At 34.1% G+C, this 21,073-nt stretch overlaps 1 protein-coding gene across 2 annotated transcripts in view; it reads right to left on the minus strand.

The window, feature by feature from the left end:
- Nucleotides 1-21,073, minus strand: part of RSPH3 (radial spoke head 3) — a 50,430-nt gene that overhangs the window by 15,394 nt on the left and 13,963 nt on the right. The window contains exons 4-8 of one of the 2 annotated variants that reach the window (XM_063097632.1): nt 19,681-19,826; nt 18,468-18,671; nt 13,711-13,873; nt 11,805-11,891; nt 11,038-11,401 (exon numbers count right to left, since the gene is read on the minus strand). In XM_063097632.1, the coding sequence (XP_062953702.1) occupies nt 11,076-11,401; nt 11,805-11,891; nt 13,711-13,873; nt 18,468-18,671; nt 19,681-19,826 (926 nt within the window). In that variant the 3' untranslated portion in view covers nt 11,038-11,075. Of the gene's footprint in view, nt 1-10,933; nt 11,402-11,804; nt 11,892-13,710; nt 13,874-18,467; nt 18,672-19,680; nt 19,827-21,073 lie in introns of those variants that run through there. The other variant, XM_063097633.1, reaches the window with a different exon arrangement.

The raw sequence follows: 21,073 nt of genomic DNA on the forward strand, positions 1-21,073 counted from the left end.
TTATGACTGGCATCATTCACTTAGCATAATTAGTTTTCAGGGTTCATCCATGGTATAGCACACAGTATATTTCATTCTTTTTATTGCCAAATAACATTGCATTGTATGGATATACCATATTTTGTTTATCCATCCATCAGTTAATGGATATTTAGGTTTTTTCCACCTTTTATTTATTTATTTTTTTGGCTCTTATGAGTAATGCTGTTATGGACATTCATGTACAAGTTTTTGTGTGAACATGTTTTCATTTCTCTTGGGGATATACCTAGGAGGGGAGTTACTGGAACATATGGTAACTCATCTTTAAGATTTTAAGAAACTACCAAACTGTTTTCTGAAGTAACTGTACCAGCTTACAATCCCATCAGCAATGAATATTCCAATTCTTCCTCATCCTTACCAATTTCTGCTATTGTCTGCCTTTTTTATATTAGTCATCTTAGTGGGTGTAAAGTGGCTTTGATTTGCATTTCCTTAATGACTAATGTTGAACATTTTACATGTGTTTATTGGCCATTTGTTTAAATTCTTTGGAGAAATGTCTCTTGAAATCCTTTGCCCATTTTTAAATTGGGTTGTTTTTTGATGAAATCCAATTTATCTCTTTTTTCTTATATCATTTGTGCTTTTGGTGTCATATATAAGAAACCATGGCATGACCTATAGTCAGAAAATTTTACTGCTATATTTTCTTCTAGGAGTTTAAAAGTTTTACCTCTTACAGCTAGGTCTATGATCCATTTTGAGTTAATTTTTATATATGGTGTGAAGTAGGGTTTGACTTAATTCTTTTGCATGTGGATATCCAGCTGTCCCAGTACCATTTTTTGAAAAGATTATTCTTGCCCCATTGGATGGTTCTGAACACCTGTCAAAAATCAATTGACCACAGATGTATGGATTTATTTCTGGACGCTTGATTCTATTCCATCAATCTGTATGTCTATCCTCATCCACACTGTTTTGATTACTGTAGCTTTGTAGTAAATTATGAAGTTGGGAAGTGTGAGTCCTACAACTTTGTCCTTCTTTTTCAAGATTGTTTGGCTATTCAGGTTCCTGTGCAATTCCACATGAATTTTAGGACTGGCTTTTCCATTTCTGAGAAAAAGAAAAAAAGAAAAAAAGACTGTTGGGATTTTGATTGCTATTGCACTGAATCTGTAGGTCACTTTGAGGAGTACTGCCATCTTTACACTAATAAATCTCCTGATATGAACATGCAATGTCTTTCCATTTATTTAGGTCTTTAATTTCTTCTGTGAGTTTTCTGTGGTTTTTGGTGTATAAGTCTTACACCTCTTTGGTTAAATTTATTATTTGGTATTTTATTATTTTTGATGCTACTGTAAATGGGAGTGTTTTCTTAATTTCCTTTCAGATTGTTCATTGTTAATATATAGGTATATAATTTTTGTATACTATTAATTTCGTAGCCTATGAACTTCCTGAAATCATTTAGTAGTTCTAATAGTCTTTTCGTAGATTCCTTAAAATTTCTACATACAAGATCACACCTTCCATGACTAGAAATTGTTTTACTTTTCTTTTTCAACCCGGATGCATTTTATTTCTTTTTCTTGCTTAAGTGCTGTGATCAGAACTTCCAGGACAATGTTGAATAGAAGTAGTGAGCAGACATCATCTTTCCTGATTGCAGGGAAAATCACTCAATCTTTTACAGTTAAGTATGATATTAGCTGTCAGGTTTTCCTAGATGCTTTTTATAGGGCTGAGGAAGTTCCCTTCTATTCCTAATTTTGTTGACTGTTTTTATTATGAAAGTGTGTTGAATTGTGTCACATGGTGTTTCTGCATCTACTGAGATGATCATGTGGTTTTTGTTCTTTATTCTATTAATATGATATATCATATTGATTGGTTTTTGGATTTCACAACCTTGCATCCCTGAGATAAATCCCACTTGGTCATGGTATATATCCCTTTTTAGATGCTGCTGGATTTAGTTTGCTAATATTTTGTTAATAATTTTTGCATCTATATTTTAAGGAATATTAATCTGTAGTTTTCTTGTGGTATCAGTATCTTGTCTAATTCTGGTATCAGGGTAAACTGACCTCATAGAATGAATTGGGAAGTGTTCCCTCTCCTTCTGTGTTTTCCAATGTTTGTGAAAAATTGATATTAATTTTTCTTTAAATATTTGTTAGAATGCACCAGTGAAGCCATCTGGGTCTGGGGTTTCCTTTGTGGAAAGTTTTAAAAATTAATTCAATCTCTTTATTTGTTATAGATCTATTCACGTTTTCTATTTCTTCTTGGGTCAGTTTTGGTAATTTGTTTCTTTCTAGAAATTTGTCCATTTCATCTAGATTATTTAATTTGGTGGCATACAGTTGTTCACGATATTCCCATAATAATCTTATTCTTTTTATTACTGTAAGGTAGGTAGCAATATACTCTTTCATCCCTAATTTAGTAATTTAAATGTTCTTTTTTTTTCTTGGTCATTTTAGCTAAGGGTTTGTCAATTTTGTTGATCTTTGCAAAAAACCAAACTTGTGGTTTTATTGATTTTCACTATTATTTTTCTATTCTCTATTTCACTGATTCCTGTTTTAATCTTTATTATTTCTTATCTTCTGCTGGTTTTGGGTTTATTTCACTCTTCTAGTTTCTTAAGGTAGAAGTTTAGGTTATTAATTTGAGATCTTTCTTCTTTTTTAAATATAGGCCTTTACAGCTATAAATTTCCCTCTAAGCATGGCTTTAGCTGCATCCATAAGTTTTGGTATATTGTATTTTTGTTTTCATCCATTTCAAATTACTTTCTAATTTCCCTGTGATTTCTTTTTTAATCCATTTATTATTTAGGAGTGTGTTACTTAATTTTCCCATATTTTTGAATTTCCCAAATTTTTTTTTGTTACTGATTTCTAATTTAAATATATTGTGATTGCACATATACTTGTATGGCTTTAATACTTTTAAGTCTATTAAGGCTTATTTTATGGCCTAACATGATCCTGGAGAATGTTCCATATGCACTTGAGAAGAATGTGTATTCTGTTGTTGAATGAAGTGTTCTATAAATGTCTAAGTCTAAGTAGTTTATAACACAGTTCACATCTTCTATTTCTTATTTTCTGCTTAGTTGTTTTATTCATTATTGAAAGTGGGGGTTTGAAGTATCCAACCACTGTTTTTGAATTGTCTAATTCTCTCTTCAATTCTGTGAGTTTTTGCTTCATGTATTTTGAAGCTCCGTTGTTAGGTGCATCTGTATTTATAATTGTTATATCTTCCTGATGGACTGACACTTCTTTCATGAAAAAATGCATATTGTTATTTCTTATAACAATTTTTGTCTTAAAGCCTATTTTATCTGATATTAGTATAGCCACTCCAGCTCTTGTTTGGTTACTGTTTGCATATCATATCTTTTTCCAGCCTTTCACTTTCAACCTATGTGTTTCTTTGAATCTAAATGTATCTCTTATAGATAGTATAGTTGGATAGTTGGGTCATTTAAAAGAAAACTCATTCTGCTAATCGTTACCATTTAGTTGGAATGTTTACACCATTTACTTTTGATGTAATTATTGATGTTAGGATTTCTTCCTGTCATTTTACTTTTTACATGTCTTATGTATTTTTTGTATTTCTATTCCTTCATTATGGCCCTCTTTTGCATTAAAAGGATATCTTCTAGTGTACAGTTTTAATATCCTTGTTGTTTCATTTACTATTTTTTTCAAAGTTATTTTCTTAGTGGTTGCTCTGGGAATTACAATTAACATCTTCATTTAACATAATCTACTTCAGATTAATACCAATTTCAATAATATACAAAAATTTTTCTCTAGTATTATTCTGCTCCCTCCCCCTCCTTTGTATTATTTCTGTCCTACAAATTACATCTTTATACATTTAAATCCCATTAATACAGTTTTATAATTATTGCTTTATGATGCAGTTGTCTTTTAAATGACAAGGGAAGAGTTACAAAGAAAAGTACATCTACACTTTCCTTTTTATACATATAAGTACACTTGTATATGGTCTTTATTGGTGGTTTTTATTTCATGTGGATTTGAGTTACTGTCTAGCATCCTTTCATTTCAGCATGAAAGTATCCCTTTAGTATTTCTTATAGGGTAGGTCAACAAGTTCCCTCAGTTTTTGATTATCTGGGGATGTCTTACCTTCTTTATTTTTAAGGACAAATTTGTTGGATATAGAATTCTTGAATGGCAGCTTTTCTCTTTTAGAACTTTGAATATATCTTCCCATTGCCTTCTGGCCTCCATGGTGTCTGAAAAGAAGTCAGCTGTTAATCTTCTTGAGAAGCTCCTGTATAGAATGAGTTGTGATTGTCTTGCTGCTTTCAAGATTCTATTTGTCTTTGTCCCTTGACAGTTTGACTATGATGTGTCTGGTTGTGGATCTCTTGAGTTTATCCTACTTGGAGTTTGTTAAGCTTCTCGGATGTGAAGATCAACATTTTAAAAATCAAATTTAGTAAGCTTTTGCTCCTGGTCTCTTTAAATATTCTTTCTGCCTCTTTCTTTCTCCTCTCCTCTCCTTCTGGAATTCCCATTATGTGTACCCTGATGTGCTTGATGGTGTTCCACAGGTCTCTGAGGCTCTGTTCATTTTTCTTCATTCATTTTTCTTTCTGTTCCTCAGAGTTGATTATCTCAATTTAACTTCAGTTTTATGGATTCTTTCTTCTGCCAGATCAAATCTGATATTGAGGCTCTGTAGTGAATTTTTCATTTCTGTTATTGTACTTTCAACACCAGAATTTCTATTTGGTTCTTTGTTCATCTCTTAGTTGATATTTGCTATTTGTTGAGACATCATTCTCATACTTTAACTCTGTAGACATGGTTTCTTTCATTCTTTGAGGTACAGTGTGCTGTTTCAATACATTCATATACTGTACATTCATTCACATAGGGTAGATAGCATAGCTTTGTACCAGTTAACCCACCACTCCACCACTTCCCTTCTATGAGGACCACTTTTTTCTTTTTTTTAAGATTACACGTGAGTGAGATCATAAAGTATTTGTCTTTCTGTGTCTGGCTCACTTCACTTAACATGATGCTCTCCAGTTCCATCCATGTTGTTGCAAATGACAGGATTTCTTTTTTTTTTTTTTTTTTTTTAATAGCTGAATAGTATTCCATTGTGTATATAAACCACAGGTTTTTTTTTTTAGTCCATTCATCTGTTGATGGGCATTTAGGTTGACTCCATCTCTTGACTATTATGAATAGTGCTGCAATAAACATAGGAGTGCAGGTGTCTCTGTAATACATTTATTTTATTTTCTTTGGGTATATGCACAGTAATGGGATGTCTGGGTCATAAGATAGTTCAATTTTTAGTTCTCTGAGGAAATTCCACACTGTTTTTACAATGGCTCTACCAATTTACATTCCCACCAGCAATGTAGGAGAGTCACAGGAACATTTTCTATTGATTGCATTTTTTTAAAAAAAATTCTGCTTGGACTATACTTTCCTGTTTTTTGCATGTCTTATTTTTTTTTAAATGAAAATTGGACATTTAAAATAATTATAGTAACTCTGGAAGTTAGATTCTTGTCCCACCCCTCTAACCTGGGTTTTTTATTGCTTTTTGTTGTTGTTGCTCTTTAATGACTTTCCTGGAAAAATTCTGTAAAATTTGTATTCTTTGTTGTGTGACCACTGAAGTCTCTGCTCATTTAGCTTAGTGGCCAGGTAATGATTAGACAGAAATTTCCTTAAAAGACCAGTGGCCTTCCACCGTTTGCTGAGGGGCTCTGTATGTGTTGAGGCATGCCTCCAATATTTTGGCAGTGTATAACTCTGCCTTAGCCTTCAATGCCTGCTTGTACAGAGCCTCAAGATCAGTCAGAGATGAGAGATGCAAGCCTTCTCAGGGCCTTCCTGGGCACACACACAGTCCTACACACCTTATACATAGATTCCTAGGAATATGTCAAAGTTTTTCAAAGTCCCCTATGGACATCTTATTTCCAAGATTTTGAAGTTTTTGGTTTTTTTTGCCAGCCTCTTATTTGCTCCAACTGGCATCTCCACCTCATGCAGCTGTGATGTTAAACAATTGCTTTAAAAAAAAACAAAAATCCCCCTCCCAAAACCCTCCACTAATGCTTGGTGTTAGGACTTTCCTCACTGAGCAAGCTCTGAGTCAGGTCAAATAAAGACAAGACCTGTAAATGGGCTCTTCTGGGTCAAATAGTGACAATTGGGGATGTGGCTTTTTGGGGCAGGAGAGGGCACCAAGCCTATTCTGCTCCCTTTAGAGGCTGCTAGGCCAGTTACTGTGGTTCTGAGTCTGTTGGTTTTCAAGGCTACTGTGGATCTGGGAAGAACAGAATGGAAATAGGGCAAGTTAAAATGTCATGAAGCTTACTATAGTTACTGAAGTCCAACCATTTTTCTTTAATAAATGCTCCTCATTGTTGCAAGCCTTTGGTTAATTTGCAGAGATCTGAAAATGTTGATTTTAGTAATTTTTGTCTGTGTTCCTATTGCTTTTATGAAGAAGCAGATTTTCAGAGGTCCTTCTTCCACCATGCCAGAAGTGCATCTTCCATATGCATTAATTTCTGTGCTGTGTTTTAATAGAATGATATATTCTGGACCTGCTGAAGGGTATTCAATTTTAGTCCCACAATGCTGTACTTTTTGAGTTATCTACTTTTTCCTGATATTTTTCTGTCTTTTCTCTTATAAATGTGAGCTCCACGGGTCTTCCCATAGCAGACCCTCTCCCCTTGTTAATATATTACATCTAACATGCTGTGGGGTTAATAATCAAATAGCCAAGTTGGTTAGCAAAATGTTAGAGTAGGCTTGGAGGGTCCACTGCAAAGTGTGTGGATTTTATGACGTGACTGCTCAAAAGTGATTTTGGCTTTTTCTTTCCTACGTTCTGAAAGGTATAATTTTTAGATAACTGAGTTTAGAAGAAGTGAATTGGTGATGTCCAAATCATGGGACATAACAGTACCACAGTGCTCTTTGCTGAGTCAGATTACATCTACATTAGTACAGCTAATTCTGGGAGTCATGTTTTGAGAGTAACTTTGACCAAGCAAAAGTTTCAAGGTAATAGTCATCAGGATGGAGAGTGGGGGAAGTTCTAAACTATGCCATATGAAGAATAATTGGGAAGAGTGGTGATGCTTCACTGGGAAAAAGAAAAACTTGGAAAAAAAGAAAAGGACTTATTGGGGTACATGATAGGGCTGATATGGTAATAAAATTCTTCTGTCTTTTGATTCAGTATAAAAGAAATTTCTAATAATGAGAACTGTCTGACAATGTAATTGACTAAGCATTTACCATAGCCCAGGCCTGGAGAGACAAAACTAAATAAGATATAATAGCTGTTTAGAGCAGCTCATAAAGTGAAAGCCTCCTCATCCTTAAAGTGATTAAACAAAGGCTAAATGACCAGCTGTTAACCATTGTGAACTGATAGAAGACTTTAGTATATGACAGCTAAGATCCACTCTAAAATGAACATTTTAAGGGTCTGGCACCCCCACAGAGCTGGAAGATAACTTTAGGACAAGATAAAATATTCAGTGGGAGTCTGGGGTCTCCAAGGAATACAATACATTTTGAACTCTTTGCCTACCAAGGTCTCTTATGGTTATTAAATAATGTGTGAAGTTGGAGCAAAACCCTAACTTTACCTTAGGGTTTTCCTGACACCTAGAGGTAAATATGAGTATTAATATAATCTAAAATGTTAGAATATAACATATAAATTATCACAAATACAAATGTTCATATTTATAAAAATCATGAAAGAATACAGTGATCAAAAATTTGTTTTGAACTCTGTTTTCTAAAAGGTTTTAAAATTATTTAAATGTTAAATGCCTTTATGCTAAATAAATTGAGATAAACAGCCATAGCTATTGAGCTATAGAATATTTATACCTTCTCTGATTCACCTATAAATAAAAGAGTAGAGCAGAATATATCAAATTTTACATAGTAAGTAAACATATGAAAATTAAGACTACAGATGAAAAAATTTAGCTGATGTGGTAAAAGTGTTTGAACAACATAAAAAAACAAAACTCTTCTAGGATAGAATACCATTAACATTTTGATGGATATGTTACCATAACAGTTTGATATAACATGCAAAATGCCACTTCCCCACTATGACTCCCACCATGACTTTTAAAGAAGTTATAAGCTCCAAGTACTTTTTTGCAGGTTCCCCATCCTTCCATATGTTTTTCAAATGAAAAACCAGTTCTTTTTCCTAGTTAAAAAAAAAAAAAAAAAAAGCTTTGAGAAAGTCAAACCACTTTCTGCGTGGTGAAGACTATCTCCTTGTAGGTAAGGATTCCAGCCCAGGTGCTGTGGCTTTTGAGTCCATGCGTTCAATCTCCACCCTGTGCTGCTTGGAGTGATGTCACAGGCCATGCCAATACACCTCAGATGGCTCAAATGCAATGATGTCTACACTAGAGAAAATTACAGTCTACCTCTCTGATCTAGTTTAGTAATATGGGAATTTATGTCAGGGATAGCAATCTCTATATATTTATTACATAATTCATTTTATTATTATTTAACTTCTGTTAGCTTAGTGTTAGTTGAAACAAAGGAAAGGAACAGAATTCATGAGAAGAACATTAGCAAATGTGGGCAAAGTCAATGACAATTTGAAGATTTTTATGTATCCCACCCATTTGCAGAGTTGCCTACAGTTATGACAAGTCTAATAGCCATGTGGAACCTAAGCATATTGCCTTTTGATTTACCATAAAATCCATCATGTGCTTGAAGAAATACTTCATAAAAATGTAGTTTCCATTCAATATTCTTTTCTCCAGATAATATACAACCTGTCTCTCCAAATTTTCTCATAGGGACAATGCCCTAACTTCTCAATTATTTTTGTTCCTGTCTAGGAAGGAACAGAATGGCAATTAAGCTTAGCCAGTTTCAATGTGGGGTCTACAGGTTTCCATATATTTTAATAAACTGAATTAATTTATGGAATTATAGAACATAGGTCTGGATGTTTAGCAAAGCATCTGCAAAGTGTTTAACAGACTGAATTATTCGAAAGGAGGATTGGAATTGTAGAAGATAATCAACCTCAAATCCATTTTAAGTTTCTGATATTTGGTTGTAGACATTTAAAAATTAATAATAATAACTAGCAACAACGCTAATTAAAATTTTTTTTGTCTTCTTGCCAAAATCAATATCTTAAAAGTTTTAGAATGATCATAAAGACAGTTTAACAAGATGAAACTAACACAGCAATGGATGACAGGTATAATTCCAATTTTTAAAATGCTGTTAACGCGGGCCAGCCCGTGGCTCACTCGGGAGAGTGTGGTGCTGATAACACCAAGGCCACGGGTTCGGATTCCATATAGGGATGGCCAGTTAGCTCACTGGGTGAGCGTGGTGCTGACAACACCAAGTCAAGGGTTAAGATCCCCTTACCGGTCATCTTTAAAAAAAAAAAAAAATGCTGTTAACGCAATAATTTATTTAAAATTGTTCTTTGTACCTCACAAAGACATCAGCTTATTTAGGAGAAAGTACACTAAATTAGGAATAAGATTTGGGTTCCAGCTTTAGTCCTATTACTTACTAGGTCTGTCACTTATTGCAAATTACTTAAAATCCCTGAGCTTCGTTTCTTCATTTACATCTTTTACTTCATTTAGTTCCACTGCTAGGCTGCAAAATACATGCATGTAGTATCCATGTCTGTCCACCACTATATGTATAGCCTCCTGCATGGTTCCTGACACATAGCAGGCACTCAGTTAATGTCTGCTGGCTGACTGAACTAACGATTAGAAAATAAAAATATAAATACTGTCATGCATACCTCTCTGACAGTTGCTATTAGGTTTAAATGATAAAATGATATAGTACATGGGAGAATGGGTACATTGTTTTTACATTTTTCTTAAAAAGAAATGAAGGTAAATGGGTTAATACTTGTAAGGTATTACAAATCACTACAGCTTATACATCCATACATATCCTGAGAAAAGTAGGCCGTATCTACCTGCAGGCTCAGAGGATTTCAGTTACTACCTGACTAACAAGACTTTGGAGATAAAATAATCGTGATTTTCAATACTGCAGGTTAATTCTCCAAACAGGTTCAGATACAAAAGTTAAATGTGAATTCCCTATACTATAAACCTACGTCCTTACACATAATATCTTACCATATTTAAAAAAGATAATAGATTCATGTATACTAATGTTGAAAGATCTAAGACATACTGCTAGGTAGAAAATGAAAGATGCAAATAACACTTTTATGTTTATATAAAGAAAAATCAACCTATGATTTCTAGATGTTAGAACACGTATGTATATAAATATCTTGAAAAAGGCCTAGATGGTATACACGTAACTGATAACAGTGGTTTGCCTTTGAGGAGGGGATTGAGACTGCATGAAGGCAAACAAGGACTTTTGCTTTATTAACATTGTCTGAAATTTTTTAATAGTAAGAATGTGAAAAAATAGATGACAGCATATACTAATCCATAGAAATCCTTAAGCCTTACTTGAATATTGAGGATGAAAGGGGTAACTATTTATTTAGTATACAGACAGAGCTATAGTTTTTGGTCCTTGCAGGGAGGGAACATTGTATCTTTCAGTAACACAACATTTAAGTGTTCTTTCGTAGAGTAAGTAAAATAGTTTTACTATGGAGAAGAAAAGCTCAATGGCTGACAGCACATCTAATATTAAATATCATACTTAATGAAAAAAAAGAACTAACCCGCAAAATTAGAAGGGTTAAGGAAAAATATATTTGCTAGTTACATACAATGGTAATAGGAAGCTAGTAATTAAATATAATTCTCATTAGAATTACAATATAGCTTTTGAATATTCTATTAAATTAAACTTTTTATTCTTTATTGGATTTATTAGTTTATCACATTTGATCTGCCCAGTCCATTAGACAAAAAGACACGCTGACTAAATACAGCCTAATTTCTACAGTCTGCAGGGACTTGTGCAGCAGTACCTGATCGTTTGCGTCGCTGACTCGGCTCTTGACTGGTTTCACGGCCCCCAAGCTCCTCTCGATTGTGACAGTTCTTCCTTCCCTGAGGATTTCCCCATCTCTGCTTCTTCATCCTGCCCAAAGAGCTCTTCTTCCTCCATCAGCTTCCTTTCTTGGGATGGCCCTCCCTCGGATGGTGTTCTTTGTAGGTGGTCTCTGTCTAAAAACGGCCTCTCTGTCTGCGACATGCTTTGCTCCAGGAATCCATAAGTCCCCAGTGGGTCTCTTGCTGCTCCAGGACCATCCTCAGGGTTCAGAGAAGGATTTCTGTTCTCCTTGCTCTCATACATATTTAATCTCTTTTCAATGACCTCACGAATCAACACTGAGAAGTTAGATGTTCAGAAATTACTATGATTTTTCATAGTTTAGTAGTTATATTTCTTACAGATGAGTACAAAATATTCATCAGGCCTTATCCCTTCCCTATATTATAACCTTTTGTAAAAGTTAGCATACTTAACTTCTGTACCACTTAATGCACTGAATATGAATTATATATCTCTGCTTTAACTGAATGCCATTTATAAAGGAAAGACAGAAGATATTAATACTGAACAAATTACAGAAGAACCAAAAATAATACTGAGGGTAAAAATTTGCACCTTTAAAAAATTAATATACTGAAAGTTTAATATACTAAAACTGTAAAATTAATATCTTTCTTGGATTTATTCTTTCCACTGAAAATTTTAGAGATAAGTTTTAAATAAAATAAAAGAACTTACTGTCAAGCACTGTTCTTCCCACCATGCTGTATTCCATGGCTTTTTCAACTTCATTCATTAGCCATGGAAGGAATCCTATCTCAATATCTGTAATGAAATAAGTTTCATTAAGTGATTTTTATGAATCATTATAGATAGGAAGAATATGCTTTCCCTCTAATGTAACAGACCCATCAACATTTTCTTAATACACAATGTTAAATAGACTCATACAGCATAACTTTTGCTATATTTTCTATATATGTTTTGTTCGGTTTCCTTGCTATTGCAGTAGAAGTGAAATTTTAAAAACTATGAGGCCTTTCTTGGAGTTAAAGCATTTATTGCTGACTTCATGGGTGCAATCTGAGACAGATCAAGGAAGCAGCAGGTAGACTGAGACCTGAGAGAGCTCCAATCCCAATGCAATGCAAACCTGAGATTGAGCAATGCCAGTAAAAAGAATGCCCCCGTTGGGAGCTCAGAGGATGCAGGTCAGAGGGCGTCTGAGAAGGCAGCCATCTAGAAATGGGTCAGAAACTGTGTGTTTCCATTAGTAACAAGTTTGTTCAATCTGAAATGAAAATCTACTGTGTAAGCACTTAAAAAACATGGTCTATTAAAACATATATTTTAGTTTCAAAATTGCTTTCTCAGGGGCAGGTATCTATTATTTTTCAATAGAATGACAGTGGAGAATGTGAAAGAATATTATATATACTACTATAAATTTAATCTCAGGCACGAATTTCATGTGCAAGCTTTTAAATGATCTATAACTGACTTTTTCAGCAGTCCATGACAGAAAAAAACATTACTGGTCTCTGTGACTAACAGTAAAAGGCCTACCTAGAACCCAGGATGGTAGGATGGTGGCAGAGAAAAAACACTGAACTTGGAGTCAGAGTTCCAAGTCAATTTGAGACCTGAACAGTTCCACTGACTGAGTATTTTGGAGCAAGGCATTTAACTTCTCTGAGCTTCAGTTTCTACTTCTGAAAATGGGAATTACTGTATATCTGCCCTATTTACCCTACAGAGTTATTGCAAGGATCAAATGACATCATGTATAAAAAGCACTATGTAAATTGGAAAGTACATTTTAAATGTAAACTAATATTATTTGTCTGTAATCTGACCCCTATGTATTGAATTATATATGTAATCAGTGAAAACTAACATTACTAACATCTGCCCCTAAATACTACTGGCCAATGAAACAGGAGCCACAAACAAAGCTCTGTGAATGTAAGTGCTTTTCACCCGAGGAAGGACTTGGCAGTGGGAATGTGGCAACTCCTCCGCTCCACTGGCTAAACTAGCTGAGAGTGGGCTTTGAGGGAATGCTGATATGCTATGGACTCCATAAAGGTAGAGATTAGGGCTCCTTCTTTTTCTTTATCTCCAGCACTTAACACAGTGCTGGAACAGGGTAAGCACCAACTGAAATGAATAAATGACCTCAATAGGTGCCACCAAAAGGCTTTTGATTGAAATAGGAAGTCAGCTGAGAAAAAGTTAACTAATTACACAGAAGTGTACATAGTGCTTTACAGTTTCTGCAAAGTTTCATATACTTTATGATTTAACTCCTAAAAAATCTTTGTTTCACACATGAGAAAACTGAAGGTGGTAAAGCTAAATTAATGAGGAAGCGAGGACCCAAACTCAAGTTTTTGACATCAAGTCCATATCTCTTTCTACTATCCAATGTTGCCTCTTAATAAAGAAATGCTAATACCCTAAATTCAGGACCTTTATGATACACCTCTTATTAGCAACAGTTACTTAAAACAACTATAATTGACTTTTTTGTTTCGGAGGCAGAAAGATTCTAATTCAAAGTAAAAATGGGCATGAGATAAATATGAACCATTAAGAGGATGCTGACTATAAAGGAGTTTATCTAACAAAAATTTCCACAAACCTCTTTCAATGGGATCATAAAAGTAGCCACTATTCCTGAGACTGTCAAAAACAGACGGGAGAAGGTCAGCCAGGTAACGCTGTGAAAATGCACGGGCGGCGAGTTTTTGTGACGTCTCCTTATGCTTCTGCACGATTTCCCACTGCTGTTGCTTACGACGTTCCTGCCAAGAGAAAAACATCATCATAGATGGTTACTTAGCTATTATGTCCTCCCCAAATACCAAATCTAGTGAAGTAAATAAGTGGAAGAATTTGGACCTATCAAAAAATGGACAACAAGGTGTCTATCTATTAAAGGATCATATTTTTCATCAAGATTTTAGTGAATTTCAACAATTAGTGGGTACTGAATTTGGAAATTTATATTCATCTCGTAACCCATTTTCAAGTAAAATAATTTCAAGATATACAAACTTAACTATATGAATGATATCAAAAGGATAATAACAGCTATATAAATTCTAATTAGTATTATAAAGTATTACTGTTATGAAAACTATAATTGCTTAGATATCTTCAACTAAAGAACTTGGAGCAAGAAACTGGTTGATGGATACAAAGAATGTTTACGTTTTGTAATGATGAATAAACTAATTATCCTGATTTGATTTTCACATATTGTGCACAGGTACTGATTATTCAACTCTGTATCCCACAAACATGTATAATCATTTGTTTCAATAAAAAAAAAAAAGTTAAAAAAAAATAAAGGGCTTGGGCCAATGAATGAACTCATTTTTAATAACTCTTTGAATTCATAAAGCTGAAATGGTTTTGAAGATTATGAAAACCTCTTTTTTGTTGTTGTTGCTTCTTGAACACATAATATCTATAAAGCTAATGAACCCTCTCTTCTACTCCCTTGTAGAAGTGGGAGCATTAACATATTTTCTAATTAAATGTACTTTCAAAGTTTAAGCAAATATAAATCTAGATGACTTGTATTCTTTATTGTTTCTATAATATATTTCCTAATAATGTTTTTGATGAAGATTTCACTGATTATTTCTACAAAGCTTATTTTGTCAGTGTTAATAATTGTACACAAAATCTTGTATTTGCACAATCTTTACCATAAACACTATGTTCTTTACATAATTAATTCATTATTCATTTGGAGGAAAACTTAAAGTCCACTTGATTAGGTATTGAGTAGAATTTCTCAACAACTAAGCTATTCTTCATAGTAAATGAGGCCCTTTAGAAAATTATCTTATCTGTTTTAGGTACTCAGGTGCTACTTTATAATATTCATTTAGTGTACAACAAAGTGTGACAGTATTGCCAGAACCAGAAAGACCCTTAAATATTACTGAGTCTAACACAGACTAATGGAACAGAGTACAAGACACAAATAAATTCACACATCTATAGTCCACTGATCTTTGACAAAGGTGCCAAAAATACATATTGGGGAAAAGATCTTCTCTTCAATAAATGGTGCTGGGGAAACTGGATATCCACATGCAGAAAAATGAGACTAGGCTCCTACCTCCCACCAAATACAAAAATCAACTCAAAATGGATTAAAGACTTAAATGTAAAACCCAAAACTATAAAACTACTAGAAGAAAACATAGGGGAAATACTCCATGACACAAGGCCAAGCAAGGATTTTTTAAATAAGACCTTAAAGCACAAGCAACAAAAGCAAAGATAGGCAAGTGGTATTACATCAAACTAAAAAGCTTCTGCACATCAAAGGAGACTGTTAACAGAGTGAAGAGACAACCTGAAGAATGGGAGAAAATATTTGCAAACTATACATATGACTATGGGTTAATATCAAGAATATATAAGGAACTTAAACAACTCAACAGCAAAAAAGGAAATAACCCAATTAGGAAATGGGCAAAGGATCTTAACAGACATTTATCTAAAGAAGACATACAAATGACCAACAGGTATATGAAATTATGCTCAACATCACTAATAATTAGAGAAATGCAAATCAAAACAACAAGACACAACCTCACTCCAGTCAGAATGGCTATTATCAAACTCTACAGGCCAGAAGAAAATGGGATGATATATTCAAAATACTAAAAGGAAAAACTGCCAGCCAAGAACACTATATCCAGCAAGGCTATCCTTCAGAAATGAGGGAAAAGTAGTATTAGTCCAGGCAAACAAAAACTGTGGGAGTTCACCACCACATGACCAGCCCTACAAGAAATCCTCAAGGGAGTCCTGCATCTGGAATCCGAAAAATTACACAAGAAAGAAAAAAACTCACTGGTAGAACAAAAACGCAAACGAGAAAGAGAAAGAAACTAAATCTTACCACCACAAAAAACCATAGTGACAATGTAATAACCCTACTTTATTTCTGATTTCAGTAATTTCAGTCTTCTCTCTTTTTTCTTGGTCAGTCTAGATAAAGGTTTGAGAATTTTATTGATCTTTTTAAAGAATCAACTTTTGGTTTTGTTGATTTTCTTTATTGTTTTTAATTCCCTATTTCATGTATTTCTGTTGTACTCTTTGTTATCTCCTACTTATATTTGCTTTTGGTTATGTTGGCTCTACTTTTTCTCTTCAGATAGAAATTCACATTACTGATTTGAGATTTTTCTCATTTTCAACATAGGTGTTTACAAGTATAAATTTCCCTCTATGGACTGTGTGAGCCCTACATCCTATAAATCTTGATATGTTGCACTTTGATCTTTATCTCAAAGTACTCTAATTTCCCTGTGATTTTTCTTTTTCCCATTATTTATTTCGGAGAGTGTTGTTTAATTTCCACACATTCGTGAGTTTTCTAAATTTCCTTTTGTTATTGTGGTCAGAGAGCATATTTTCCATGATTTTAGTCTTTAAAATAAAAAAAGGAAAAATTTAAATAAACAAAAAAGTTCAGGGAAAGATTTCCATTATCTTTCAATTGTATTTTTCCATGAACTTTTTGAAGTGCCCTTGTGTTTATATTGTTTTACTGATTTTTTATGCAATTTATGTTGCTAAACTTAGATATTAAATTTCTGTTCTTGATTCCTTTTTATTAAGAGGACTCAATTTGCTTAGAAATTAATCTGCCTATGAAAAGTTTACTAATCTTACTCTGTTGAAATTAATTTGATATTTGCATGCTTTTGGAAGACTTTAGAGAGCTCTTTCAAATAACTGTAGAGATTATAAAATGAAATATGTAAATTGTAATAAGTTTTCCATCTCCAGTTTTTGTGAAAATTAGAAGCCCTACTTTCTACAGAGTGTTTTGTTATTCATCTGTTATTCAGTTTATGTATTTGTTATTTGAACAAATAAATGTGCATATCCTTGTTAAGAAAAAAAAAAGACAAAAGAAGACAAGTGTTGGCAAGGATGTGGAGAAAAGTGAGCACTTGCACACTGCTGGTGGAAATGCAAACCATGAAGCCCTTATGAAAAACAGTACTGAGGTTCCTCAAAAAATTAAACATAGAACTACCGTATGATCCAGCAACCCCTCTACTGTGTATATATCCAAAGGACATGAAGTCAGTATGTTGAACTATCTGAACTCCCATGTTTATTTCAGACTATTTACTATAGCCAAGATATGGAATCAACCTAGTGTTCAACAATAGACAAATAGATTTAAAAAATGTGATATACAAATATACACACAATGAAATGGCATTCAACTGTAAAAAGGAATGAAATCCTATCACTTGCAGTGACATGAATATGGACCTGGAGGACATTATGTTAAGTGAAGTAAGCCAGGCACAGAAAGACAAATACTACATGACCTCACTGATACATGGAATCTAAAACAAAGAAAAGATATTATAGAGGCAGAGAGTAGAACTGTGGTTCCAAGAGACTGGGGAGGGGAGGGTCAAAGGGAAAATGGGGAGAAGGTGGCCAATGGGTACAAAATTACAATTAGACAGGAGGAATAAGTTCTGGTTTTCTCTTGCAAGTGTGACTATGGCTAACAGTTAAGTTTTTTATATTGCATAATAATAGCCAGAATAAAGGCCTTTGAAACTTTTGAATGTTCTGCCAGAAGGAAAAGATGAATGCATGAGGTGATGAATACCTAACTATCCTGACCTGATCATAATATAACATACACATGTATCAAAACATCAAATTGTACCTCATAAATATGTACAATTACAACGTGTCAATTAAAACAAATAATTAAGAAAAAAAGATTACCAGGGCTAGTGTTTCCTAACTGCAGGCTATTAGCATATTTAAAAGGAAACTGGACTGTAAAACTTATTTTCTTACTGAAGCTTCTAAAAACCTATAATCTGAAAAATATTCTATAAGGACCCAAGTAGTTCTGGTGCATCCCTGCAGTTGTAAAGAAGGGCCTGGCTGCTGAGAAGAGGCCAGAATTCTATCCAGGTCCTCTGCTGCTTACCCCCACCTATCCTCAGTGTACTTCATTTTTCCCTTCCTTCCATTTTCTGCCACTGACTTATGGCAAATCAGTGAATTTCTTTCTCTAGGACTCCTGATATTTAAGAGTGTCTTCCAGTTGGGCATACGTAATTTAGGAACTTTCATTTCACTTAAGAACTTCTGGAAACTCAATTTTGGTACATTTATGTAAGCTGGAATTTAAAAAATGGAATTCAGTCCATGAAAGATCTACGATCTATAGGGGAGACCTGAGCAAAAAAGACCATAGGTCTTTTTCTATCACATTGCCAAAGATCTTTAGCTTTACGACATGCCACATATAATTTTGAACGTAATATGTTAAATAGCCAAAAGACTATCTACGAAAAAGAAAAAAATAGAATTCCATACTTTTTCTTCACGGTGTCGTCTCTCTTGCTCTTCAAGTCGCTGAACTTCAGCAAGTTCAACATTCCGGATTTCTTCATACGCATACTGGCTGGACCGCAGGTTAGCCAACTCCTCTTCTTCCATTACTTCCAGAAGAGACTGCTCGATCGTCTTCCCCACCAAAACTTCTAACATTGGTTTAACTTCAAGATCAAAGTCAAAGAGCTTAAACACACAAAATCAAACAAACTTAAATTTTAATCATGAACCAAATGCTCAATAAAAAATATAAAGAAGAATAGTACTAACAGAATATTATTTATTAAGTGTCTTCTTATGTGTGCCAGAGACTGTGCTTTATTTATGGCTTCTAATCTTCAAACAACCCTGCAAGGTACGTAAATGGCATTTTGCTTACAGGCAAAAATCCATTAAGCTGAAGTTATGAAAAAAAATCTGTGCATTTGTCAAAATGAACCTGACACTCGATAATTTTAAGATCACACTCTGAAATCCAAGGAAAATATCCTTGTCTTTCCTATTCCCTACCTTTTCTGCTTGATTTTTATTGGTTGTTTTTAAATAATGTTTGATGAACTAAGGAGCAAGAATAATGGATATCTTGGTGATGCACCTCTAGATTTAGAGGCAAAAGCACCTTTCTATGTAACTTCTGAAGACTTATTTTATTTCCCAATTTCAGTAACAGTTCTTTTAGTTCCTTCAAGTCTTAAATCTCAGGCTATTATGCACATAATCATTGCCTTCTCTTCTTCAATTTCATAAACTGGCCCATTTATACATTCCACATTGAAATGAAATTATTAAAAATGTTTTGTTACAGAGAGAGTATCTTCATAAAAGTTTTGTAACCTACAAGCAACTAATAGTGGAATCTTTCATACCAGGAATATAATTTTTCCTTAACTGGTACAAATCTACGTTTTACACATACATTAAACAAATATGTAAAACAAACAAAAATCAAATGTGTAAATCCTAAAAAAATTTCTAATGATTTTACTTCTGATCAGGAAAGAGCAGAAATCATAACACAATATTTAAAAACATTTAAGGGTACTATAGGATAAAACCATTATGGATAATATCTGAAAAGAAATCCAAAATGTAGAAGCTTTACGAATTGGTTGTTGCCAATATTAAGCTTTACCTAAACCTAACTTTACCTTCATTTATAATGATCATAGAGAGAAGCCCACAGAATGTACTGTACCTCTCCTTCCAGTATTTGGGTGGACACATCTTTGCCAGTTTTGGCAGGAATAAAGAGTGGTGTTGATGGTCTGTCCAAAAATGCATCTGTTTGGCACTCCATATCAACCTCTATTATGCGGTCAGCAATTTCTTCAAGGTACAATTCTAAGAATAACATCGTATACATTGAGTTTAAAATTTTGATTCTACTTCAAAAGCATACATGTACGTATATTTGAAATTTCAGCTCCTTCAAAACAATTAAACAGATCAGAAAGTAAGTCTTAGAATGAAAGTCCTCAAATGTGGGGTTCAATTCACATATTGAACTAATAATTTTTATAGATCTGGAAGACCAAAGAGTCAGTCAGGCTAGAACATTACTGAATGTCTAGAAAGCACTGAGCTTTGTATTTGAAAATGAAACTGAAGAAGAACATGAAACCATAGATGTGCATAAGGTGCAATGTATAATAGGGAATGAAAAGTTAATAATACATAGAATTGAGTCCTGAGGTGGTAAACATATAAAGATTTGAAAATTCTTGGATATTTTTAAAAATCATGTACCAAATCACCAAGTTATTTGATGTTCCCTCTATCCTATAGGATATAAACAGATGTATGAAAACAAATTTCACATTAGGAATAATTTATATGAGGTAGGGGCAATGGGGAACACACAAAGAACTGAAGTCATGATGTTGAGCACAGAACCTAGCCAAGTTACATCCTCTCTGGGCCTCAGTTTCTTCATCTGTAAAAGAGATCATAAGTACCTGTCACATGAAATCTCTGTAATAATAAAGGAGATACACTGGTAAAGGACCTGGTATAGTCTCTGGGGAAATACAGGAAGGTGGCTACTATTATATCACTTAATATTCTGATAGTATAAACAAAAACTAAAACTTAGCTCTTACAGAATTACAACTATATTGGCTAATCACAGACATCCACTTGTTCTAGACTTGGCCTAACAGGAGGGGAAAAAGGTGTGGAATGGTTCTTTCCTTTTGCCTTTACGCTCCAGAAATAACCCTGATGAATCCACTGACCATCTTGGTAGGGTAAAAGGTGAATCTTAAGCAGTTACAGTAGTCCATGCAAAACACCAAGTGTTGTCTGATTACCAAGATTCTGTCAATGCCACCGTTAGGCTATGTAGGTCCAGGTAAGCCTCTACAGCTGAGAACAGTAGACGAGCAGGAACATTCTGGCACCTGCCACTGGAGCACCTGTGTGGCCCTGGAGACTATGCAAAGCGAAGGCAGAACCACAGGGGAACAGGACAGATGAGGGTGGCCTGACAGGCAGATGACTCAGATGCGAGTGGGTTTACTCCTCTCAAAAGACAAATAAAATGCCAAAACAGAACCATACTGTTCTCCTCTCCTATAAGTCCTGATGAA

Source organism: Cynocephalus volans, chromosome 5, assembly GCF_027409185.1.
Source record: "Cynocephalus volans isolate mCynVol1 chromosome 5, mCynVol1.pri, whole genome shotgun sequence".
Taxonomy (NCBI): domain Eukaryota; kingdom Metazoa; phylum Chordata; class Mammalia; order Dermoptera; family Cynocephalidae; genus Cynocephalus; species Cynocephalus volans.